Genomic DNA, 27406 nt, shown 5'->3' with positions numbered 1-27406 from the left:
TTTGGTTTTGTTTCATGAGTGGATGTGGATTGAATCACCAAATTAATATTGAGTGAGTTGCTTGAATCTGGACAATCGCACATTTCCTCGCAGCTACTAATGGAAATACTGACCTTGGTAATGAGCAAGAATTTTGTTCATCCCTCCTACTCCTTTCACTCTAACTTTCAATAGCAGTAATTTGAATGCCTTTGGTTACTTTGGTCTCAAACCCCTACCTTCAGTGCCCTCAAATCTGTTCCCAAGACTTGTGTCTTTTTCTGAAATGCTCATTTGCTAATTTTTGTTCACAAAGTTTACCAATCACTCAGCTGTTTATTTTGCAGGAAGTCTCCCTCACCCAAATGAAGCTCATCATACATCCCTGGATTTAACCCTTTTATTCACTTACCCATGATACTATAATGGATGAAGCATGTTGTACCATGCATTTGCAATGCCATGGAATTGAATTTACTCAATGAATTGAGTATTGACAAATTGGCTTTAGGTTTATTATTTATTGTGTGAGTATTATAATTAGGAAATTATTTAAGCTTTCCTTTTTGAGTAATTTTACTCCTATTCAGATCAATAATTTCAAATGAAGCATAATCTTGTACTTACTTTTCTGGGAATGGTATCTTTGAAGTCATTGAATTCCTTGGCTCTCTTCAGACCGCAGTACTCTAGGGCATCATTATATGTGCTGATCCCCAGGTCTCGACCTGCCTGAATAATATTTGCCACCAGGTCCCTTCCCAGTTCTTTTCCATCTCTGTTATAAATTTCCTGATGAAGGAACTATAGAAAAGCATTTAAAACATGGCTATATCAATCAGTCTAGTGAAAGATATGATTTAAAATATGGTATTAAGATAAATTGTTACTTCCAATGAAGGATATTTCCAGCATTTTGGGAGCAAGACGGCAGATAGGAAATTATAAACTAAATGAAATGAAAAATCACTAAGCTTACAGTAAGAAGGTTTACATTATGGGGTATACCACCAGTCTGTTAGTGTTGTAGCATTTCATTTAGTACCTGCATTATTCAAACAACCTTTGAAATGTCTTTGATAATAGGTAATTCCTTCTGCATCCAATACCATTCCTCTACTTTATTAAAATTGCTATTCGTAGAAAACACTCCACTGTGTGTGTTAGTGGAGTGTTTATCACAATATGATGTACAATATATGAGATTATTGCCTAGAAAATAGAACATCACTAGTTCATATAATTTAAGAAGTGAAATACCCAGTAACATTTATTATGTCATTCAAAGGCAACAAAATAGTTTATAATATAACAGTTTCAATGTAATTTTTAAAGACAGTAGCTTCAATTGGTGCCATATCATTTCATATGCGCAGCTTAAAAACTTTGTCAAGACTTTCTGGAATAGTAGTTTCACTTATGGCTAATATTACCATATTTTTTAGGCCAATCATTTCTTTGAGACATGATATTTCGATTTTAGTTAGAATCTCCAGTATTGCAAAAAAATGTGGGAAAGACTGAATAATTCAATTTATCTCAAATATTGTTTGAGATTTCTGTACAAATTATGCCCCGCCGTAAAGAAAATAATTTTATAAGAAATCCTTAAGATGATAAAAAATGTTTTTGTGAAGGGCATCTTTAAGTCAGTGATTATTAATTTGTTAATGGGTTGCTATCAGCAAGATATTGATCATAATTTGAACCAAAATTAACCTATAATCAATCATCCTAATCCACGTGCATATTCCCAAGACTTGCATTTAAGCTGAGATGGCTCTACATTATTTCAGGCTTCTTTTGCCACCTTTGCATAGCATTCTTATCCAATGCTTGGATTTTTTGGAGACTCATTATCCAATTTCATTTTTCTTCTAATGTTTGAAAATTTCATTCTTTCTCATCAGTCATCTCAAGCGGCATATTTTCTCTTATTATGAGATGGGTCAACGTTATTTCAGACCCCTTGTGTCAACTATGCATGGAGTTCCAATTTATTTTACATTTTCAAGTCTTGAAAAACAATACTTAGATTTTTGGAGATTACTCTTATCATACACCAAAGAACATCCTGCCATCCTTTCTTATTTGTTTTGGATGATTCGTATTTTCCTTGTAGCATTGTAGCCTGTGAGGAGATTGTCCAGTTACTGATTAAAGGTGCCAGGTTCATATCCTGATGACACTCTCAACTCCACTTAAGCTATATGATGTGTGAGTTTTGACCAAATTAAGATTTAGTTTTGGATGCATTATGTGATCACCCATCAGGCAAACTTTAGTCTGATCACTGTGGTGGTAATGGCTGTTATATTAATTAAAACATGCAAAATACTGTTGCCAACAAACAGAGGTGAAAGAATTGAGAATGAGCAAAGGGAAATTGGTACAAAGGTTCTTGGTATCATGACTTCATGGCTTAAGATGTTGTTGACCATAGATCTGGAAAAACATTAACAGTATTTGAGATCACAGTCTTTGAATGGTTGGATAATTTATTAATCCAGTCTTATATCTTTACGCCCTTAAGGATTCCTGAATAATTATTTTGAATCACTTCCAGATTGCCAAATGGTTCTTCTCAAATACATTAAAGATAATTTTCCTTTAAGGCATGTTTCCTTATGAAGGATTCATTGGTACACAAAAGTCATACTTACTATTATACACGAACTCACTCGTGGTGTATGTTTTTTATATCTATCTGGGGTCCGTTTCTCAGATCTAAGAGTCAATTTACGAGCTCGCCTAAAACAATTTCAAATGTAATGTGAAGAATTTTCTGACAGGCATTCACTTAAAAGGTATCATGATATTTTGGAGCAGTTATGCTGACGAGAAAATCCAGGTCGAGTAAACTATGAGGAGTGTCGAATGGTGGATTTGAGAAACGGACCCGTGGTAACATATTTCTCCTCAGAATATTCCCCTGAGTGCTCGTTACGTCTGCTATGGTTGCTGCTGACGTCGCTGCTTCTCAATTTTGCTCGTACCTGTTTAGGGAAGTGCCGATCGAAGGCCTGGGCACGCTGCGTCGTGAGCCCCCTCAACGCCGAGTCCAAGTTGTCCCATTTCTCCAGGAGGGAATTTTGATCCATAGAGCCAATCAAATCCACATCCTTCACGACGGAGCGCCTCTCGTCCATGAGACTTGGGTCCAATATCAAAGGAAAATTTATTAGGTTTACTAATCACGGAATTATATTCGTCGGTTAAGCAGTAGCTTGGTGCGCCTAAATGAGATTGGGAACTTTGTATGTTTATGAGAACTTAATCGAAGAGGGAACGGGCTGCTATCTGGAGAGAGACCGGAATATCCACAGCATTTAGATTATTATAAGGCGCATTAGGGACGAGTATGTGCGGATGGAAAAATATTTTCAGGAATACTGATCGATTATTTGTAGGTTTTGACAGGCTTTCCTTTGGACATAAGATCACAGTTCGGCTAAATGTCATTACATTTCAAATATTACACCTGTTATATGTGAAGAATTATTTGAATGGAATAGAATTGCGTGCACAAGTCATGTAGAGAGGGAGAACAAAGAAATCTTTGAACGGGTTTGAAGATAATTATAATTTTGCTTATTTAGTGGATTCCGTAAGCGGAATATTTAAATATACTACCTTGATCAAAAAGTTCCCGGAATAACCACCGTGTGGCGCTCCCATCGTTCCGATTTGAGTTCTGGTTTTTTTGTTAAATTGGTACATCTGTTGTTGATATTCCCTTTAAATCTTAGTGTCATAACTTGACATTTGCAAAAGTTACGTAGCCAAGAGTACATCTATCTCTGTGTGTGTTGGCGATTTTTTACAATTGCAGAAATGGATTTAAATTTGCAACAACGAACTTGTATTAAATTTTGCGTAAAAAACGGATTTAGTGGCGCACGGACGTTGGAAATGTTGGAAAAGTGTTTCGGCAACGATTCTCTAAAAAAAATGGTCGTTTACCAGTGGCACGAGCGGTTCAGAAGTGGTCGTGAGTCAATCGAAGATGATGAACGCAGTGGCAGACCATCGACATCGAAAGTGTGTGAAAAAATTGATAAAGTAAAAGAAATGTTGGTCAATAACCGCAAATTAACCATCAGAGAAATAGCGGAGGACTTGAACATTGCCTATGGATCCGCCCAAGACATTGTGGTTAATGATTTGGGTTTCCGTCGTGTAGCAGCAAAGTTGGTGCCAAGAGACCTCAATTTCATGCAAAAAAGAGACCGTGTTGACGTCGCAAAAGACATGATTTGCGAGGCTGAATCCGATCCCACATTCATCAAAAGGATCATTACTGGAGACGAGACGTGGGTTTATGAGTACGACACGCAATCCAGACATCAGGCAAGTGAATGGCGTTCACCAAATGAGCCGAGACCAAAAAAACCACGTCGTTTTCAGTCAAAGAAGAAGGCAATGCTGACGGTTTTCATGGATTACAACGGTGTAGTGCATCATGAATTTTTGCCAGAAGGCCAGACAGTAAACAAAGAGTATTATTTGGGCGTTATGAGACGTTTGCGTGAAGCAATTCGCCGAAAGAGACCAGAAATGTGGGCAGAAAACTCGTGGATTTTGCACCATGATAACGCACCGTCGCACAGTGCTATCATTATTCGTAATTTTTTGACGAAAAATGCAACAAATACCATCCAACAGCCACCGAATTCACCTGATTTGGCATAATAGTACATAGTACATGCTCCACAGTGATTAATTTAAATCTTCTTTGCAAGGGTATTGGTCTCACCTTTTTTCAGGAGATGGCAGCTAGAGATGGTCCTAACCACGCACCTGAGAATAGGTCACTACGCTATCTGACGCGTAACTCTTCACGGAAGAGAAATTTGAACCGTGGTGCGAGTTCTGCGATTCCCTTGTGTTTACCTTCTCCAGATGGTATTTAAAAAATGACGAAGTACGCGAATAAACAATAAGGGAGACCTTAAAATTAATCATGGTGATAATCCTGATATCATATCTACGGACATTTTGTTTTTAAGGGAAACTGACCTGTTTTGACTCGCGTAATAGTTTTTGCTGTAGACTTGCTTGTAAAATATCCATGTGCATGCTGCACCATTAAAGGAATCAGCATATTCTACACTTTCTCGTGTCCTTTTTTCTTAATATGGACCCAAAAAGGTTCAAATGAGCTAAGTTGTCACATAAAATTTAAATTACTTCATTAATTACAGCTTCAGATGACAGATACTATGAAAGTACGAAATATTTGGCTCGTATTTTGACTCAAATGACGTGGTAGAGTTGTATATTTTCGAGGATTTACTCTCCACTGTTGTTAATATACAAGGGTCTTATAAAAGTATCGGTAAAAATTTTTTCCTGTGCGCGAAGTGCTGAATTCAGACCGTCGGTTAAGTGTGCGTATGATCGTAGATCGTATTGATATTGGTAAGAAAAAAATTGGTGTCTGCTCAGCTGTCGGCATAAAACATGATATACACTTGTAAGCTATGCAAGGGCTGGATAAAGAAAGGCGTCGTTTTACGGCAGTAGAAATTCAAGTTTAAAATTGGTAATAACAGCCGAAGCTGCTTGTACTCGTATATCAGAATGCTTGTAGAAGTAGTTGGTTAGTGGGTACAATTTGCTCTACTGAACGGATATAAGTGAAGGTGAATAGAAAAAAATCAGTGAAAACTTGTATGGAGTGCGGAATTGTTTGCTCGGCTTCAAAACTTCGTGGAGATATGCATGTGTAGAAGGATGGAATTAAATAAAATTGGCAGAAAATAAAACAAATAAGTATTGTTGGACTTGGTAGGTGAATAAAGTAGGCTGTTAGGGGAAATTAGGAGAATCCAGGAAAAGTAGATGCAGGGCATTTAATGAGTGTCTTTAGAATGATCAGGAATGCGACAGAGAGGGATATTGTTGGATAATTGAATAAAAGGAAAGAAACAATTCATTATTTCAGACAGAACGAAAGGAAGTATGAGGTATTATTATTATTAATATCGGTAATCCACCAGCTAAGGTATATTTTGGATTAACACAAAAATTGCCCGACGGTACAGCGAAAATTCCCAGTGGACAGCAGTTTTTTTCCAGTGGTGTCCCGATCCTTACTTGAGGTTCTTTGTCATTTTAAATGAGGGTACCGTCCGTCGTATGGTACGTTAAACTGCGGATCCCTTGGTTTGGAGTAGGCCAATGCCGTGTTTGTCTCTACCTTCCCTCCATTCCCCCTAATGGCGCAATTGGCCTCAGCTGTCGATCGCCTCCACTAAAAGCTGCTAGCTAGCTACGATATTTCCCTTACCTATCCCAACAAAACACCATCTGACATATATTACGAGTACAACAACAAGCCCCTCTTCAATTCCGCATACTTCCTTCCTTCATTGCGTTCAATACCCATACCCTATCCCTACTCCTTCTTTTGCCTAACATTCTCCCTTCTATCACTCTTCAACATCCCACTGTCAATCAAACTGCTCTTCATCCATCTTTCCTGCTTCCTTAGCATTACTTAAAACAATCCCCTCTCCTTCCCCTACAAACGCATAACGTCCTCATTTTTTTCCCTTCTGTCCACTGCCCCTTTTCCATCTTTCTCCACATTAATATTCCAAAAGTCTCCAATCTATGCCTATTATCCTGCTTCAATGACCATCTTTCCTTGGCATACAAAACCACGCTACATATTAAAGTTTTGGCCAGTCTTTTCTCTTAAAATCATTACTCAATATCTGTGTCATCAATTCCCTCCTCCAGGTGGAAATTCCTCCCTCAACTCAATTCCTCCTCTTGTGCCCTTGCTCCTTTGACCATTTTTGTCCAAACCACTTCCTAGATACGTAAACTGTTCCACATGCTCTAATTTAAATACTCCTATTTTAATATTCAACTAAGCCTTTCTCTTTCTTGAAAACTGCATAACCTCTATTTTTTGCCTTATATTTATTCTCATTTCATGACAACTATGGCACTGACTTTCCAATGTACTCTGCAATGCTTGTAATGCCTTGCTCTATCTATTACAGCAAAAAAACTCTGCATAAATATTTACCTCTCCCCACATTATTGTATGAGGGTAAAAATTTGTTGTACCAAGATTAGGAAAATGTTGTTGGAATGAAGTGATTGAGGGGTTTAGGAGACTATTTGTGGTGAAGATTGGAGAGAAAAAGTGGGTAATGGGCAGCTCATGAAAGGATGCCATAAGGGGCGTGCCAGGAGTAGATAAAGGTAAAAAGAGATTTCTATTGCACTGATTTTCTGATTCACTCAGCAGATTTTGCAACCCCATGGCTGACTGACAAACTTAAGCTTGATCATCGACAAGCCTAACTTATTTCATGACTTCCCCTCGACTTTCATTCCTATGCTCAGTTCTGTCCATGCCTCTTTAACAATTTTCTGTTTAATAGCACAGGTGATAATGGACACTCCTGTCTTACTCCTCTTTCTAACACTGCCCATCGGGACTCTCCGTCCCCACTCACACCCGAGCAGGCTGAGGCATGCACTCGTACAGGTTTCGGAAGTTTCTTATCCCTCCATTCGACTCCTATTGTCTGCAATGCAATTTATTTTGTTTTTCTCACTGGATTCAATCTAACGCCATTTCGAAATCTATGAAGTAGGAAAATGCATCCTGATTGTACTCGTATTCTTTGTTCCTCTCTATTAGCTTACTCATTACTGCCATGACAACCCGCGTGCCTCTCCCTTTTCTGAACCCAATTTGACCATCCCATAAGTAATCATTTCTCCACCCTCTTATTAATGGTCCAGAGAACCACTTTAGCTGCGTGCAAAATGAAACTCATTGTTCTGTAGTCCTCACACATTGCCACCTTATCTTGTTTTGGAACAGGAGCTAACACTGATCTCACGAAGTCTTCCGGCCACATTCCTTACTCATAAAAGCTACGAATTTTTCCATAAAAACTCTTCCTCCCACTTTTTAATAAACCTTTAAATAGTTTCGCAGGAATGCTGTCTACTCCCTCAGCCTTATTTGATTTCATTTTCTTTAACGTTCTTTTTATCTCATATGTGGGTAAGCCTGAACTTAAGCTATCTTCTTCTACAGGCACGTCATATTCTCTCTCTATAGGTCTAAGTTCTTTACCATACAGTTCTTTTACATAGTCCTCCCATCTCTCTTTTTTTTGGTTCAGCTTACATTCTTCCTGATTTATTTCTGATATTCAACCCAGATTTTCTCTTCTTCCTTCCAGATAGTGTGGTGACCTTCTTGTGTATTGCAACAATTTCGCCCATCCTCTTCAAATGTTTCATATCCTCGCACTGCGTCTGTCACCATGCTTCTTTTGCTCTATTCGTTGCCTGTCTCAAATTATTATTCAACTCTTTATTCTTTCTTTCACTTAATTATGTATTTACATTCTCCCATTTTCTTCTCTCGTGTATCTTTTTAATCATCTCGTCCATAATCCATGGTTTCCTTGTCCTTTTCTTATTAATGATTCCTATGGTTTCTTTTGTGGCTTTCGATATCCCTTTTTAATATGTTCCCATTTTTCCTCGATAGTACCTAGCTCTGTTCCCTTACTCACGATTTTCTCTACTGCCCGATGATACTACTTTCTTGTAAATCCAGTTCATTCCTCTGCTTCCCATTTCCGAAGCCGCCTCCTCTGCTTTACCTTTTTAGCCTTTCGGTATACCGCATTACTTTCACCTCTGCGTTTTAAACTAGGAGAGGGTATGCAGACCCAAAGCATATATCGTTATATGAGATTCAAGTCTCTTTGGTGCCCTATTTGATGGGGCTTGGAAGTATGGCAATGCATGTTCCCTGATTCCATCACAAATATACCCTGATCGGCAGGCTAATAATTATGAAAATCTGCCCTTTCTCCACGCCTTAAGTTTCTCAACGTGGTTTTCAAACCTTGCACTGAGACCCGTGTCGAGTCCGGCTGGTCGACTTCATGTCAATTCTTCGAATATTCCAGAGTCAAGATCTCTCCCGGGTGAAATGTTACACCCGTCTTCACGAACCCCAACCAGGGTTTCCGCGTAATGTCTACGCGGAGCAGTTTTTCATGTGTAAAATATCGATTGTTTGATAATACAATTCATTACCTTTGGAAAATTTACCTTATTTTTTCCGGGAGAAGAGTACCAATTGTAAGTTCCATGGCCGGCACGAAGTCGTACATGATATTGGCTGATATATCAGCGTCGTAGGATCGTCTAAGGTCTGTCAAATGCAATTTAAACTTTGCCATAGTTGCCCATCCTGAAAGTAGATGGTCAAACAGGGTAATGAGTTTCAGACTTTCATACATATTTCAGCGTATCCATGGACACTCGCTGCGTCAGAGAGGTAAAGGGGTATTTGAATTTTAAAACAATGTTATTTTGATAATTTGAATTGAAGTAGTCTTATGTATCGAGAAGTAATCGTAATTCTGGTATTGACTCTTAGAGGATGTTTCAGATTTGTATAGGCCACTTTAAATTGTAGACTTAGGTTTCTTTTTTAATAGTAGTCTCTTAACTACAGAAAAATTGTTTATCTTTGGCTGCACTAAATAATGGCTAATAGTAATAACTTTTTATATCCAGCTCTGAACGATGAACATTGGGCCTGATTTTAAGTCATTCCCTTTTGGCAATGAATTCATAATGCTGGCATATGGCCCGTGAATTTGCCAACTAAGCCTGTTTTTGTTATTCGGTCGACCCTACCTGCTTTCCAGTTGCCTCTTAAATAATGACCACTGATTTCGAGTATTGATACAAGATCTTGAATTGTGACCAAACGCTCATAATTTTTCACCGGTACTCAGAATTTCGTCAACTGGTTTTGAATTTTGTCAAGCATTGTGGCCACTGGCACTTATTATTAATGTTTATGGGACCTGCTATTTTGCCAGGGTTTTAGCACGGTCGTTCTTTGCTACAATGTATGTTACAAGAAACATGCATGTATGTATGTTTTAATAAATCGATGCATACTTTTATGTGGTGACAAACCTTGATTTTGAAGTGTCAGATTAGGGCGCCCGGGCTTGTCAGTGGGAACGGGGTATTGATAATCGGCAGAGATTTTATGCTTCAGGCCCTTGGGTGTCACAATCAATCATCTTAATTTTAAAGTGACCCTTAATTTTGGGACCCTGGGTCTTAATGGTGGCAACTGGCCTTGATATTTAAAAAGCGATACTAAATTTTCGCTCCAAGCTCTAGTATTTTACACAGGGTCCTGGATTGTGCAACTGAATCCAAATTTTTACCATCGGCCTTGATTTTGTTTTGCAATCATCCTTTAATCGGTCGATTTTGCGGTGATTGTTTTGTTAATCTAATCTAATTTATAGCTATATATTCAAATATTTTTCAGTCGGGCCTTAATTTTAGCAATCGAATCTCATTTTGGGCAGGCGACTGTGAACTTGGAGCGAGAGTTTTTGCTTTACAACCAACCGTGAAATCTCGAAACAGGTCCTAAAATAAGGCAATTCTCTCCTAGTTTTCACAATATTTTTCGGTTTGTTATCCGTAACTCATTTGTGAGTACCATGTCCAGATTTACGGCAACTCGTCCAAACAAGCATGCAGAACTAACTAGCCACCAACTTAAATTGTGGTAGCTAATTCTAAATTTGAATATTGGCAAGCGACCCTGAATTGTAACTGGCAGCACCCAAGAAATTTTCTTTACCCTTAGTTCATGTCAACTGGGCCATATATATAATTTGCGCTCTACGAATTGTTTGATGCTATTTAAACTTTATAGAATTAATTATATGAGTTTTTTTATTTGGAAAAATAAGGTCAAATTCACGCTTCTTTCCATCGAAGTACATTTTAATTATTACTGGGAATGATGTCAAAGCTTTGATACCGCCAACATGTTATAGCAAGACTCCTAATAAGAATAGACTTTTTGAGCATGGTTTATTTGATGGAATAAATATAGCCTTAAGTCCACATTACTACTTCATGGCCGAATAGTCACTACGGTGACTCCAACTTGAACTATTTAGAAGCGCCTCGTGAAATCAACTGTTGAAGGTATGGATGTCGGTTTTTTTAGTCAAAAACACCAAAATTTAGAAATTAAACGTTGATAACGAAGCCTCATTTTACTCACCAAACAACAGGGGAAGGACCTCGTTGAAAATAATGTTTTTGTGGATGGCAATCACGATTTCCCTTGCTGTCTCGAAGAGCTCTTGGTCATTCCAGTCATCGTTCAAGTCGTGAAGTTTGTCAGCTATTCTGTTGTGCACGCGCATGTACAAGGTCTGAAGCGCTCCTTGTGAGATCATAAAGTTGGCCATTGGATTTGCTGTGGAGGGTAAGAATGAAATTTAAGTGATTCCGAAGGGTGGAGATACATGAGAGCAGCAAGTAGGAGAAGTAAATGAAGAATCTCGCTCACGCGGAGCTGAAAAAAATGAGCGTTACCACATATGTGAGATTAAATGATTTAGGGTGTGTGTATATGTATATATATATATATGTTCCTATCCCTTTTCCTTATATCTGTTTCTGTATATATGAGTATATATATATATATATACATATATATATACAAACACGAAATATTCAAACACGAAATCCCGCCAAACGGCGAATAAATACTCATATATACAGAAACAGATATAAGGAAAAGGGATAGGAACACATATAAAGGACGAACACAATAGAGGTGGGGAAGGCGGAATCGAACGGATCACAAGAGTAAAAATATTTCCTCAACCGGGACTCGTACACCGGATCTTTCCACTTGCCGGGCGGATGCTCTTAACCACTTGAGCTATCGAGGATAGTCAATTTACCCTGAGATCCGTGGGTCTAATATGTCGCCAAGCGCCCCGATTCTTTCAGCCAGATCCGTTCGATTCCGCCTTCCCCACCTCTATTGTGTTCGTCCTTTATATGTGTTCCTATCCCTTTTCCTTATATCTGTTTCTGTATATATGAGTATATATATATATATATATATTCACTCATTTATATAGAAACAGATATAAGGAAAAGGGATAGGAACACACATAAAGGACGAACATAATAAGAATCGGGGCGCTTGGCGACATATTAGACCCACGGATCTCAGGATATATTACGTTTCCTCGATAGCTCAAGTAGTTAAGAGCATCCTTCCGGCAAGTGGAAAGATCCGGTGTTCGACTTCCGTTCAAGGAAATATTTTTACTCTTGTGATCCGTTCGATTCCGCCTTCTCCACCGTTATTGTGTTCGTCCTTTATGTGTGTTCCTATCCCTTTTCCTTATACCTGTTTATATATAAATGAGTATTTATTCGCCGTTTGGCGGGATTTCGTGTTTGGATGTGTATATATAAATATATATATATATATATATATATATATATATATATACATATATATATATATATATATATATATATATATATAATTTATGGTGGTTTTATATATTGACTCTTTCAGAGGGATGAATCCCACACAATTTTTGCTTGGACTTCAAGTACCTTTGAGTTTGACCTCCTCTTTTTTATGATCTAATTGAATCTTTATAGAATATTAGGTCAATTTGGCGAGCGCCTAAGGAGTCATACATATAACGTATTATACCAAATATATTCTTATGTTTATTAGCTGAGAATAGTGCATGTTTTACGTATCCGGCTAAAGTAATGTTTATTAAAGAGAAAGTATGAATTTTTATTTTGTTCCTTATGAGAACGCCGTCATCAGATTCTGTAGTTTCATCAACCTGACATTAGAATTATGAACATTATCCCCTAAAATGTTTCAAATATGACTCATTTCTGGTGTATTTCCCAGGGTTGCTACAGATCTGGAAAACTGAGATTGTCGAAAAATTAAGGGATTTCAAAAATATTCATGGAAAGCCGGAGGAAGCAGGCATTTTATGGTAATAACCTGAACATTTTTAAAGCTGTGAATGTGCATCTCCTTGTCACCCTTTTTAAAACGTAACTAAGAAAAAATTCCTCGATGATTCATCTTTATTTCGTTTCCTCCTTAATTCCAAAGTTGCAATGAAGACGTAGGAGAATGCAAAGAATAGGGAGGAGGCATTTTGATTAATTAAAAACACGTCCTGTCACCGATAATTTTTGTGATAGTATATATGTTAGGTATATATTTTTATATGGAATAGATATGTTGTTCATTTCAAAAGAGAAATGGGACTTTCTTCCTTACGCCTGAAAAAGCCAGGGGATGTAAAAATCTAAATTGTGTAGCACTTTTTATACCTTTTTGGATGAATTTGCTGCTAAATATGTTTTCAGACATTCGTGTGTCTCATTAAGAACCTCTCAAAGCTATAACGGCATCGTTGACCCCCGTAACCATTGTACATTTTTCATTTCTCTATTTCATTTTTTCATTTGCATGGTGATTATAGCCCTCGGAACAGGGATGATCATTTGAACGAAAGTTCAAAGCAATCATACCGGAATATCTTTGGCTAAGAAAACAAGAATAATGAATAAGAATTATGTTGAAAGTTAAAGGACTACCTGCACCAAAAATAATCATTGCTTTTAAATCTTTAAGCGTCGATAAGAAATATTCTTTACCAATCGCGAAGCTTTTCTTTACTAATCAATGTATTCAAGGGTAAGTGGACCCGCTGAAAATTTAGGAAATACATTTTATTTAAACTTTTCGGAAGATCCAATTTAGGTCATTCTTTAGCTCTACTGTGTACATCACTGCGTATGGGGAGAATGTATATACAATAAATTAAAAGTAGTCGGCACATCACCACAGAGATTCATTCTCGGATATATGTAATTATTTTCCTGTTGATTATTCCGCATGAGTTCATAGTAACTGGCAAAAATTCGACCAATTACCAACAAATTTCGAAAATTGTGTGGCCGAATTTAAATGTAAAATGAAGTCCATGAACCAGACCTGTCATGTAGCAGGGGTCGTCGTCTCCCCGGCACCCCTTCGCCTTCTTCTCGATGGGCAGAAAGACTCGACGCCGGGATGAATGACCACCATATGACACCATCCTCGACTTCAAATATCCCTTCCGAAAAGTCCTCAGGTCTTCATTTTGCCCCTGACTTGAGCCATAAACGACACTGAGGTCTAGGTATGACGTAACTTCGTTGATCTTCGTATTTTGAAAATGGCAGGCATGAGAATAAAGCAATTAAAATGTTAATTTTTTTAACTAATCAACACAGTCATAGTAATTTCATTCTTATATTAAAGAGTAATCTTCAATTTAGACAAATGATTTTCATAATAATTTGACTTAAAGAAGCCCTGAAGTGGTGGAATTCCATTTCAAGAGTAGTGGAAATACATTACAACCAAGTAAAATTTCAGTGTTTATTATTTTTTTTATATCAAGACATCTGTTTCAGCGTCTTCACTTAACTTTTAAGTTTAAGATCTAATCATCAAGTGTGCTATACGTTTAAAACACAGTCAATATATATATAAAAATAGTATGTGGGGGGGGGGGTGGAGAGTGGGGGCGAAGGATGGGGGCGGGGCAGAGTTTCTGAGCCATGCCATTCTTTTTTGAAACGGTAGATTAAGTAGTGACCCAAGTTTGATAAAAAAGTTCGGTTTTTTCTTATGGTGGTGGAATTTTACGTTGCAAGCTAACAAGAAAATCATCAATCCAGTCAATTTTTTTGTGAGTAATTTTAATATTTTTGCCCGCTACGAATGAAATGACGAGCATAAAATTCTGAGAAATAATTTTGCCAAGTCATTCTAAAACTTAATGGTGACTAAAGACAAAATGGTGATGATAATTCAGACAAATTATTATCAAACTACAGGCCTACACATTGTTTGATAGTTAGTTGTTACATGTGCTAACAGGCCTCGGATATCACTCAAACCAATGATAATTACATAAATTTAAAAATCGAAACCAGTAAAACTTGCATGCCAAACATTTTTATTGAGTCAACCCGGTTCCTACTAATAAAAGACATGAACCTACCAGATAAAATAATTGTGAAATATCATTGCATTGTTTGTAGATAATATCGCTTTGGGTGTGGAATATGATTCGATTCAATGGGAAACGTTTCGACCAAAAATTCTGTGTGCGTCTAATATTTTGGATCAATTGTGAGTAGCGGAGTATTTAGAGCATCCGGTCGAAATATTTTCAGGCTCATCCAACTTCCACTTCCCGCCTGATCGTCCTTCCCTTCCCGTGCACGCCTCCCATCTCCCACGCCTTTCCCTTCGCCGAGAACACGAGTGGGAGTATGAAAAGAGAGGAAGAATAGGAAACGAAACATAGGCTTTCAGGTCGTATTGGCTAATAAATAATAAACCCTCTTTACCAATGATTGGGACCAAGCATTGTAAATCGTTTATATTGTCCCCGTAATCTTACTCTGCCGCATTTTCCGCTATAGAGCCACGGCGGTCCGCGTAAGCAACAATACAGGACGAATGTGCAATAATTTCCAAAGGTCTGTAGCCAGTCACCGCCTCGCCTAGAAATGAGCAACGGTGATGAAGGCTCATCATGTAGGCATTAAATGACTGGCAAACAGGCATTTATTGCGGCGAAAAATTATCGCAGCACAAGTGCTTTTCAGCCAGTGAATGTCATCATGACCACCGTTTCTCCATTCCTCAATTCTCGGCTGGCCAGTGACTACAAGCAGACTTTCGGATATGATTTTACTTTCCTCGACCCGGGGAAATTTTTTTTAGGAGTTCCACTGCCACAGGCTCTTCATTTCAGCCTACGCTTTGATCCCCGGCACTTTCACTGTGTTCTGGAATAATGGCAATAGCGAATCTAGATAGCCTCTTATGGGGAGGAGGCTATATTTTACATTAAAATAGGGATATGGCACTTTTCTACAAAATTTCTTTTCCTTATAATGGATTTCTTCCTCTAAAACTGGAAACCCTGGAACTTTTTGTCTTATGATGCTACATTTTCATACAAGAGCAAAAAACTGAACATTTTTGTCCTGTGCATAAAGGTGAAAATTCTGTTCAATTTGAAACTAACCGAATGAATTCAAAGACCGCAATTTAACCTGGAGTAGGTAATTTTATGCTTGAGAAGCAAAAGATGTGCAAAATTAGAACCAGAAACATTAATATTATTAAGATAGCCTACCGTTGAATGTAGGCTTTGGATGGACAAACAGACTGACCGCCGATAAATTTCTTTGCCTACCCCAGCAAGGCAGCTCGATAACCCACACTATAACAAACCCTTCCACAATTCTGTATAGATCCTGCCTCCCTTCTTCCTACCATGCCTATTCTTTTCCTCCCCTTATCTCGCCTGCCTAATGTTCCCCATCTCTGCCACAGTATTCAGCATTCAATCCCTAATCAAAATGCTTTGCATCTACTTTCCCTGCCTCCTCTCGATTTATCCCAACAATACCCGCTCCTTCTCCACCATGCTTCCTCCGTTTGTTTCCCTATCTGACCATATAATTTTTCCATTTTCCTCCGCACGAATATCTCTAAATCCTCCTGAATAGATATAATATTTATTTTGAATTTAATTCAAGCCAAAAATATTCCGCCTTGCCTGCTCTCCTTGGATACCGTGAGGATTGTGATTACCGTGCAGCCATGTTGTCCGCGTAGTTTACAATATTTCTAGGGTCATGTGTCCTGTGCTTGGTCCTTTTGGATGTGGACGAGTGTGAATCGACATGGCGTAAAAATATTATCAAATTATACAGCCACATCGTATTAGTGGGTCGTGAATACGATGTCGCCCATTTAAATCCCTATGTCGAATTATGAGGATACTTTTGCGTACTTTATTTGGCGATATTTCTGTTACGAAAGAAACAATAGAAAAGAACATATGGAGCACCTTAAGGAATAGAAGGACCGAATGGATTGGGCATACAACCACTTGGTAAAGAATATATTAGATGGGTAAACAGATTGGAAGACCACACGAGGGAAACCATTGGACAAATGAATGTAGGGCAGAAGAGTTGCCAGGGCAAAAGAGAATGTTTTGGGATAGGCAGGAATGGAGGGATACGGTCATTCTTCGGATTGAAGGACTGAAGATGACACATCCGTACTGGAAGAAAATAAGAAGTGATTGGAAATAGAAGAAATAGTCTCGGGAGAAAACCTGACCAGAAGCTGGAAAATTAAACTATGAGGTGAATGCGAGATAAAATTGGGTCACCATCGAGCAGATGGCACTTGATCCCGGACAGGACGAGAGAGGGATTTTTACGTCACTCGGACGAGCTGAAGGAGATGAAGGAATTGCAATACGACAGTCAGAGAGAAATTAGAAGCCGGGCGTGGTGGATTTTTTGAAAACAAAATCACACAGAAAAGAAATCGGGAACCCACATTATTTTTCCTTTCCCGTTACTCTTCAGATTAGATTTTACCAACCCTTGGTATGCACCCAGCAATGGTCTTGCTGGCTTCACGCTATGATGTCATTGTTGGAAAAGTAGCATCATAGCCATTAAGTGTCCCATATCTGCTGCTGGACATTTTTGAGCTTAAAGGTGATTCGAAGAATACTTAATTGGATGAAATTCGGAATCCACTGTAATAATCAATCAACGGAACCTAGAAGATATATAGGGAAGATACAAGGTTTATATAAAAGGTATCGGTCATAATTTTTCTGGACGTGACTGTAAGTCCCAGCGTGCTCACACCGCGCAGGCTTGGTAGTGGAAGGGGGGGCTTTATCACGCGCCAAGCACCTTTAAGTTCTCGTTCAGGCTAGATCGTGTTTTTATGGACTCCTGTTGAGTGACTCGATGCAAGCGTGAAATTTAGTGAAAGATTAAACAGCGGTATGCCATCGAGTGTTTAGGCATTGGACATGATTTGCTGAGTGTTCTAGGATGAAAGCATGTCACGTACTGCAGTTTTTAAATGGCGCGAGCTCAATCGAAGATGGAGGAGAGAGTGTGGAGGACGAGCCCTGAGAGCTGAACGGCCGTCGACGTCAAGAACCGATGAAACGTGTGCGTGAAATACTGGATTCAGACCAGCGGTTAAGTGTGAGCTTAATCGCAGATCATATAAGATAGCACTGGCCACCACTATCACTGAAAATTTAACGATGCGAAAGATCTGCGCTAAACTCGTCCCCTCGGCCGTCTTGAGCGCTTGAGGCTACTTGAAGCTTACCAGATGAAAAACGACATCGCGACGATTCCCCAACCCCTTGCAGTCCCGACTAGGCACCAACAACTAATTGCTATTCCAAATTCCAAAGAAACTGCGGGAGATGCCGCAACAGTAACTTTTTAACGGAGTCATCCGCTAATGTGCATTTCAATGCAACAATTTCAGAGTGTAAACATCATTCGCCTTAGACACTCTGAAATTGTTGCATTGAAATGCGCATTAGCGGATGACTCCGTTAAAAAGTTACTGTTGCGGCATCTCCCGCAGTTTCTTTGGAATTTGTCAAAGTATAAACACCATAAGTGTTTGAAGTTGGCTTTAACCTCGTGGACAATGGCGCGTCGCGCACGAATACGAATGCCGGTGACATTGTATTTACGGTATTTTTTCACAACATCTTGTTCCTTTAAAATCCCCAAAATTTCAGAGTTTAAGAGGACGCCTCGATAGCTTAAGTGGCTAAAGCACTCGACCGGATATTGAGGGATCTGGGTTCGGATCCAAGTTAAGACGAATGATTTTTACACTCTGAAGTTGTTGCATTTAATTGCTATTCTCAAAAGTGGAATCTTCCCTGAAAGGACACCCTCATGGGATCCGTCAAATAAGCTTGCAAGTGCAAGCCTTAAGGAACTTTCGGAATCCGCCTACCAGTCGTGTAAATGCCGCTGGCAAAAACGTTTCGACGCCCAAGGGATGTTACTTGGAAGAACTTCGAGGCATTGTAGCAACATCTGAAAGAATTTTATTTTCTGAAACTTTTCCCAATACTTTCTGCACAACCTCGTAAAACAATTAACGCAAAGACTGACTTATAGTTAAGCCACTATCCTAGCTAGAGGTGAATTACGCTACCTATATTTTTGGAAATTTTACTCGCTAGATATATAATGATGAAAAATTAATTTTTGTCCATTGAATGAGTATGACGTTGAAAAAATCAATATGAAATAACAGTTACATCAGAATAAATTATTTATTTTTTTCATCATCATTTCTATAAATGTATTCATTATGAAGTTTCACACCTTATTGCGAAGACCTCATAACGTGTTCATATTTTATCCCACGTGCAGGTCAGTTAACGCGTACTTGACTGTTGCTACCTGAGCCTACCTGCCTGAACACCCAAGTGGGATTTTATCCCACGCAGGTGTTCAGATATTGTGCGTACCAATTGAAACGTATGTGAAGTAACACATGTATTCGCGTGTCATCAGATCTTCACAAATAGGCGCGAAACATGTTTGCTTGTCATGAACAGTATGTGCGTTACCGATATCACCAATCCAAGACAAGATATGGAAGTAACACTGTCACAGTAGTTTTAAACCTCCCTTTAGAATAAGAAATGGTGCGAAGTCAACATTTTGAGGAAAATAAAAACTCACTACAATGGCGTCATCTTCTACAGTAGAGCCAGGTGTGATATGGTGGAATCGTTCCATAATAACAGAAACACAGAAAAACAAATTTGCAATTTTCCACTTTTTAGCTTTTAAGTTCTAAAAAGTAGAAAATTGCAAGTGATTTTCTCTGTTTCTGTTATTGTGTCATCTTTTATTCGTACCAAAGTAGGAAGTAAATACGTCCGTTTTTAAAGTTTCTAATTAAAACCATTAGTAGGGATTTGGAGCCTATCCTGTTTGTTTCATATTTGTTAGTGACGTGTTCAACGAACCATATTTGTTTGTGACGATAATTGGCAAAGATAATTTCTTATTTTTTTCCTGGCTATTGATATGTTAATTTTTAAAGTTGCGATTTGTGAAAAAATTATTTTGAGCATCTTATTTTAACAACGGATTAGGCTCACTTTTTAGCAATAAATGGCGATGCAGATGGTCATTCCTAATTTGGTAGAATACAGAATATAAAGGTAAAGTCACGGGGTGATCAGTGATCAGATGATCTTATTGCCGTGGTTAACTTATTTTGAGGCCTAATTTGGATTTTTTTCGGAAGTTCTCGTACTGACTCTGGAGAATTCTTTCCCTTATCGGAGTTTTCTACTGACAAAGAGGTCACTGTAGAAATCAAAATGGTCGAATTACCCAATGCCAGGCTATAATGGGATTCCAGCTTTGGATGAACTGCAAAAGAAAAAGGTTATCCCAAAAGTAATTATATTAAACGTTCTAAAGAAAGGAGCCAAATATGTGGGAACATTACAATAGAAAAAAGAAGGAAATATTTGAAAAAGGGTACCGCAAAAAAGGGTCCTTTCAGAGAAAATACTGAACTTGAGAAAAAGTTGAATAAATGACCAAAAACTAGAAACGAGTGGACAACACTGATCAATCGCTCAAGTAATTGCGTTGCTCAGTTTACGCTTGATTGACATCTATTGAAACACATACATTCATTACTCGCTCTTCTTCCAAGGTATTGTTCGCAAACATATTCTCGGTGTTAAATCGAGATCGAATCTTAATAAATTGGTTTTCCATTACACTTTTAATGCTTATCTTCTCCGATGATGATTAAAATGACCAACAGTTTTATTTTACAGTCCAATGGTACCTCAGAATAGAATTTTTAGCAGTTTCATCGAAAGTTATTATAATTTTGATCATGTAAGAAATGACAGTTTTCAATTATGTTTTTTATAGTTTATCAAAGGATCTTCCTTGAATTAATTTCCTTACTCGTTTAATTATCGACTTGCATTGAATTTCCATTAATTTTTATGCACGCGAATTTTCTCTCTAATCTCCTATTAGACGTGCAATTTCACTGTCACTGATATTCACTATCACCAATTCATGGAAAAGTCATGAAAAATTGAAATATGTAATTCTGTGGTCACCCCGTAAATGGATATTAACGTAATTTATTTTAACAAAAAACATTGCACACCACTTCCGCAGATAGGTGTTTCTTTTTCATAATGGATTGACCCGAGCAGAGGGTTACCGGGATTTGGGATACCCGTAGTTTATTTCACGCAATATTCGACCCATTTCCGGAAATGGACACGAAATAAAGTCCTCAGTGGAAAGAAAACTTTACACTGATAATGAGCCATGTATTAGATTAATTGACTTGCGGATAGTGCAAGAAGTGAACTTACATGATGTATGGTTTTCCCTCTCGATTTTCGACAGCCAAACATGGTTTCGAGTCTCTGATAATCTTGGCACGTCTGGCCGTACTTTGAGAAGAACACGTCATCCTCGGTAATCTCCATGGGTATACAACTGGCTTGGAGTTTGTCTCTGGACTTCATGGTCCCATCTTCGTTGCAGCAGTTTTTGGAATTCATATCAGCTGCTCCCTCGAGAGGTAAAGTTCGATGGAATCAGTAATCTGTTGCACTTGCAACGTCTTGTCATTCCTCGTGAATATACGAACTACAAATCCCAGTCTCTTCACACATGAATGCTTGACCCATCACTGTATTACACGGTCATTGATTCTGGGCTACACCTAGAACCTATAATACTAATTTTAATAGTTAATCCTTCAAGCTTAAAGCATAAAAATCATCAGATCAAACGTGAAGGGATCATATTGGATTAAATAAACAAGACCTGGCGATTGTAATCTATTGTGCACAAGTTCTCGTGGAAATTATCCTCATCTGTGTAGTTGTTGGTAACATCGACGCAGTGCTGACGTTTAGCGGCGAAAAAACATATTTTTACAAATTTTCTGTTATAACTAGAGGGTCCAAAGAAATGAGAAAAAATATAATTTTTTCCCATAATATTTAGTCGGAAATAATGAATTGGATTCTTTACAGATTTCATCAAGATAAATGGGTAATTTGTGGGCCAAAATCATGGATTTTGCCGTAGATCCGTAAACTAATTTTATCGCATGTGGTAATATGTAGGATTGAGTATTAGCAAACATGTGTACTAACATCATTTGGCATGCGTTTGTGGACTATTATATGTTTCCGTTAATGTTAATGCCTATTCCGTGGAGTATTTGTAAAAGATGTTGGCCGAAGCGTTATGTGCCGAAACGTCTTCAATCATCCACGAAATGGACCGGGGCGTTTACAAGAGATAGCCATGAGTTTGTTAGGTGTCGAGGGTATTAGTTATAACCTGCAATTATAAACAGATACAATATGAATCATGAAATACGAGGTCTCTCCGGAAAGGATCCAGTCATGCAATATTTTGAGAAAAATAGCCTACGTAGAACAATAAGGCCTTAGTTCCCTTCAAATTATTCTCCTTGAGATCTCACGCATTTATCCCATTGTCTTCTTCGCTTTTCAAAACAACCGGGGAAGTCCTTTTTCAGAATGGCAATCAACTGCCTCGTCGCATTCCCCTTTCTCTTATCAACCGTCTGTTGGGAAGACTGGGCTTTTCTTTCAGGGTTATAACCGTAGGCACATGGCCCATTACCAGGACGAACTTTTTTGGAAAGTCTTGGTCATTTTTTGAGACTTGAAGCATTTCCCCTGCAACTGCAGCATTTAATTCTCGACTTATGCTGGATAAAAGGAAATACCACGTAACAGATGGTGACCATTCCGAAAAAGGACTGTGCCGATTGTTTTGAAAAATAAAAGAGGCGCTGTGATAAGTGCGTGAGGTCCCCATCGAGTACTTTGAAAGAGACTTAGGTCTTATTGTTTCTAGTAAGGCTATTTTTCTCAAAATATTGTGTGACTGGATCCTTTCCAGATAGATCTCGTACATCAGGCTAACTGCTGAACTAAACTACATTTCCGTCAGCATCAATGATTGTGTGATAAAAGCGCTTCGTACGTGTATACGAAGGGAGGGGGATTTCCCTGCTATGTCTATAAAAGAATCTCTGAGGATCACTTCACGTATAGCGTAGCAATTAGACATTTACATGTTTAGCCTACTGAGATATTTGCACGAAATCATTCTTCATTTCGGAGATTAATGGAATCATTATTTCACATCTATGAGTAATTGGGAGGATCACACCATCGCTTTACTTTACATGCCATGATTTAAGATTCTAAAACTGCATAGTATTTTTTGGGCATCGAGATGGTGCTAACGTACTGGCTTCCCACCCAGAGGGCGCAGGTTGAAATCCCGGCGGTGTTGAATATTTTTCAGAGGTATCTCGATCCCCACTTGAGGTGCTTTGTGGAGGGTACTTTGAGTGAGTACGCCGTCCGTCGGATGGGACGTTAAAATGCGGACCCCTTGGCGCCTTTCGTAAAGAGTAGGCTAATGCCGACGCCGGGTTTCTCTCGTCTCTTCATCCTTTCCTGTCCATCCCCTATGACGCAAATGACCTTAGCTGTTGGTCGCCTCCCCTAAAATATACTACTACTACTATATATTTTTAACTGACGAATAGCGAATTGAAAGTATTATGAACCCAACTCGTAACCCTTTTGCAATGTAGGGTACCTGGGTTCATGCATCGAACTCAAAGATGTCGTAACTTGCCACACCCCAATGCTCACGACAGCGGTACCTTTCTCTGCTAGCTTTGAAGTTACATGAATTAAATATATGTGGTTACTTACTTTTGTGTTTGATTGTGTGTGTCAAAGTTCAGGGTTCAAAGCAAATAAGGTAGTGGAAAATTATTTCTTACAAAAAAATGACTAGTATCTAATACAACTACACTGAGCATTGAGTAAAGAGTAATATTTTTCAAGCACATTCACACAGTTAATTCAAAACTCACCTTGATCCCTTTCCTTTAACTTATACATATCTTGAGCAATTAACAGCAAGTAGTTGGGCAGGAGGGATGTACTCTGTGAGTCTCCGTAATCCCTGGTCCCAAACACAGACATTGTAATTTTTCTGGCACTTGGCAAATCCTTATTGTTGACTACCGATTTTCGAAGTGTGCTTCTACCTGGGGATGCATTTGAAGAGAAATTTAGCAGCTGACATGACATGGAACAATTAAAGATGAACACAGAATAGTAATTTTTCCATTAATTTTCAAATGAAATAATATGTGTATAATGTGTATTATAAATGTATGTGCGAGAATGCCCGTATGTTTTTGCGGTGAGCGTTTTTTTGGGATGTGTGTGTGTGTGTGCATGTATGAATGTGCATAAATACGTGAACTCACACTCCCTATTCTTTAACGCTCTGGCAGGCAAGTAGCCTTCGTCAGCCGAAGATGAGTCGCTTCTTATACGAAATGCGTATATGCGACGATATGTCATATGCGTATACATATATGACTAGTGTCGCAGATACCCTCCATAAATTTCATACAGCCCCAAAAAAGGACATAATTAATACTTTCTTAAACTGTATTTGGCAAGAAAAGTTTGTCCCATTGCAGTCCAGTGCAGAAAAAGCTGAAATTATTTCATAAATAGGGGATGGATAGTTATAATAGTTATCGTCTACTAATCGTTCAACTTAACAGCTTGGTAGAAAATTCACCAGCTTCTCTAAAAACCATGAACTAATGCACAACTGACGGTACAGATAACTTGTCGTCAATGTAAAGTATATTACTTGATTGATTTTATCGCGTAATGTCACAGTAATTACAGAACTTCAAAATGTCCGTTTCAACATCTACTTTTATGAGCTGGAAATAAAAGCTATAAAAATTAAGATGATTCCGTCCTAACTCGCTGCACTTTTAGAAATTGTATTGTCCATTACAATGTACATTTTGCCATTTTTAATTAAACTATCAATTGAATTCAACTTTATAATCATTACCCTTAATTTACATATTTAAATGCAAACCTTCGTACGCTCATACTCATTTTTGTGCTCTATGTACGAGGGTCATCCGGAAAGTAGTACCCGTTCGTGCCGCATGAAGTGCTGACGACGCGAGTAGCCGCTGGACGAGGTCAGATAGCTTCAGTGGCTTGTCTGCCTTCTCTGAGCCAAGTTGCGTGACGCTAGCATTGCCTGTGTTGTTTCTGTGATTGTTTACAATGTTTAAAAAAATTGAGAACGCCGCCAGTTGTGAAGTGAGGGCAGTGATTAAATTCCTCAATGCAAGAAACGTTCGCCCATGTGATATTCATCGCCAATTAAAGGAGGTGTATGGAGACAATGTAATGGACGAGTCGTCTGTTCGGCGGTGGTGTCGCAACTTCAACATGGGGAGGGGGAACACACACGACGATGAGCGTTCGGAGAGACCGTCTGTCATTACAGACCAACTGGTGAGCTCAGTTGACGAATTCGTGAGGAACGATCGGCGCGTCACAATTGATGACATCTGTGAGCATTTTCCCAATGTTTCTCGAACAATTGTTCATGAAATTGTTAAACACCATCTGCATTATGCAAAAATTTGTGCAAGATGGGTCCCTCGCGTATCTCAATGAGCTGGCGGCGAAGGACTATGCAGCAGGAATACAGAAACTTGTCACACGTTATGACAAATGCCTTAATTTGCTTGGAGATTATGTTGAGAAGTAGTTTAAAGTATCCTCTTTCAAATAAAATTTTTTATATTTGTTAATATTTACTTTTGTGTCTTTATTTCACGAACGGGTACTACTTTCCGGATGACCCTCGTACTTATTGTATGAATTTCTACTTTTAATACATCCCGGTGGTACCGTCATAAGTTTGGCAAATCATGTTGGTCGCCTTTGGACGATGCACCTAGTATTTTGAAATGAAATGACAAAATTTACTTTGTAATTCCACACATTTCCCCATCCCATCATCCCGTCACGTCCCATTATCAGATGATGACGTTCAACGACGAAACCTGGGTCGTGTTTTTTTTTGATAAAGTGTGGAATTACAAAGTAAATTATTTCATTTCATAATATGTTATGCAAATTCCATATAGTTACGCCCGAGACAACAAATAGTATTTTGAAGTTACACCCCTTTTCCGACATATCCTAAATACCTTGCCTAAATTCTAGGTATATCTAGCCCAACATATGTAATTTACCTCTTGGCCTTAAAATAATTGCTAGATACATCCCTGGAGCCCCGAATTCCCAGCATCTCACGAAAGCAAAAGGATACTCATAATTCCAGCTATGTGCATTCACCTGTTCCCATAACCTGGACCGCGAAACGTGATCTCAGAACCACTGGAATAAGATCGGGAAATCTCACCGTCACAATATCTGCCGGGAACCACTCTAGAGAGGGGAGAGCCGGCCACACCACTGCTAGGGTATTTCAAGTTGTTGCAGGTACCGTCGAAGCTCCGGGTGGAGGAAGTTGGGCAGCGACATTTTCTCCCCTTCGTTCCCTGGCATGTTTCCTTGTATTTCCTCGATCCAGCGATGAGTCGTCCTGCGAGAGCCAAAATTTACGTTTCCTAATTTATCCACGTGAAATCAATCCGATTAATTTCAATCAAAGTCGTATTGGAATCGATGGGCAATCCAAGTGAAGGTATTATATTTTGTGTTTAATTTATAAGATCAAAGTTGACCAAAGGCGGTAAAACTTGCGGCTGTGCTGATGGTACACCGAATTAATTGGTTACGCTTCTCTCTGATAGATTGGAGAGGGCGACTGAGTTGGATGAAAAAGAATGCAGGTTAGACAATTAACAATTGGAGGGAGGTATAAGCACCCCAAATGAAAACCCCTGAGAGCATCCCCACAGGTAACAGATGACCTGGGGTTATAGTAACATAGAAGTTGAGAGACGGAAATTCAAATATGCTACTCTGTGTGGATTTTAGGGCACTAATACTATGGGCCACTCCGGATACTATATTTTCCCTATCCCCTATACTGTTGAGTCATTCGATTATTTTAGGGAGTGTAACTTTTTTCCACAAACGTTTGATAAAACAAATGAGTATCTGGATGATACTTGTTTGCTTATTCAAATACACCAGGATTTCCAAGCGAAAACCACGGGGCACTGGCATTCTGGCGCAAAATGTATGCTCCCCGAGCATCACATCAGGAACTCCGCAAATTTTTTGAAATCGTTGGGGAGATCGTGCTAACATCCTCCTACTTCCTTATGACAGACAATACTCTGAGCAAGCTGATGGAGTGCCCTTGCGATCTTCAACCATAGCGAACAACTTCATGGAAGATTTTGAAGAAAAGACGCTCAACTTAACCCCGCTCGTACCAAAGTATTTCTGCCGATATATTGACGACACTTTTGTGGTTTGGCCTCATTGAAAGGATGCGCCCAACAAATTCCAACTGCGTATGAATTGCCGACACCGGAACATCTTCACGATGGAATTGGAAATCAACGGCAAGTCGAAAGCCTACGATCCCATAAATTTAAATTAATTGGACTAGTATAATTGAAATTCCCGCAATTACGGGTTTGTAAGAAAAAACTCAACGCTCGAGAATATAAGTAATTGTGAAGCAAGTCGCATCACGTCCCTACCAAAGTAAGATTATT

General features: G+C 38.7%; 1 protein-coding gene across 1 annotated transcript in view; it reads right to left on the bottom strand.

Annotated features, from left to right (window-relative positions):
• LOC139700333 (serine-rich adhesin for platelets-like) overlaps positions 1–27406 on the bottom strand; it is a 52109-nt gene that overhangs the window by 6551 nt on the left and 18152 nt on the right. Inside the window, exons 4-8 of the mRNA XM_071598972.1 lie at positions 23744–23920; positions 11087–11284; positions 9085–9226; positions 2976–3132; positions 607–783 (exon numbers count right to left, since the gene is read on the bottom strand). Coding sequence (XP_071455073.1) covers positions 607–783; positions 2976–3132; positions 9085–9226; positions 11087–11284; positions 23744–23920 — 851 coding nt within the window. The remainder of the gene's footprint in view (positions 1–606; positions 784–2975; positions 3133–9084; positions 9227–11086; positions 11285–23743; positions 23921–27406) is intronic.

This window comes from Hetaerina americana, unplaced genomic scaffold (assembly GCF_022747635.1).
Source record: "Hetaerina americana unplaced genomic scaffold, ioHetAmer1.1.p SCAF_10, whole genome shotgun sequence".
NCBI classification, from domain to species: domain Eukaryota; kingdom Metazoa; phylum Arthropoda; class Insecta; order Odonata; family Calopterygidae; genus Hetaerina; species Hetaerina americana.
Note: the sequence above shows the minus strand (reverse complement) of the source record. Positions and strands in the feature narration are given on the sequence as shown.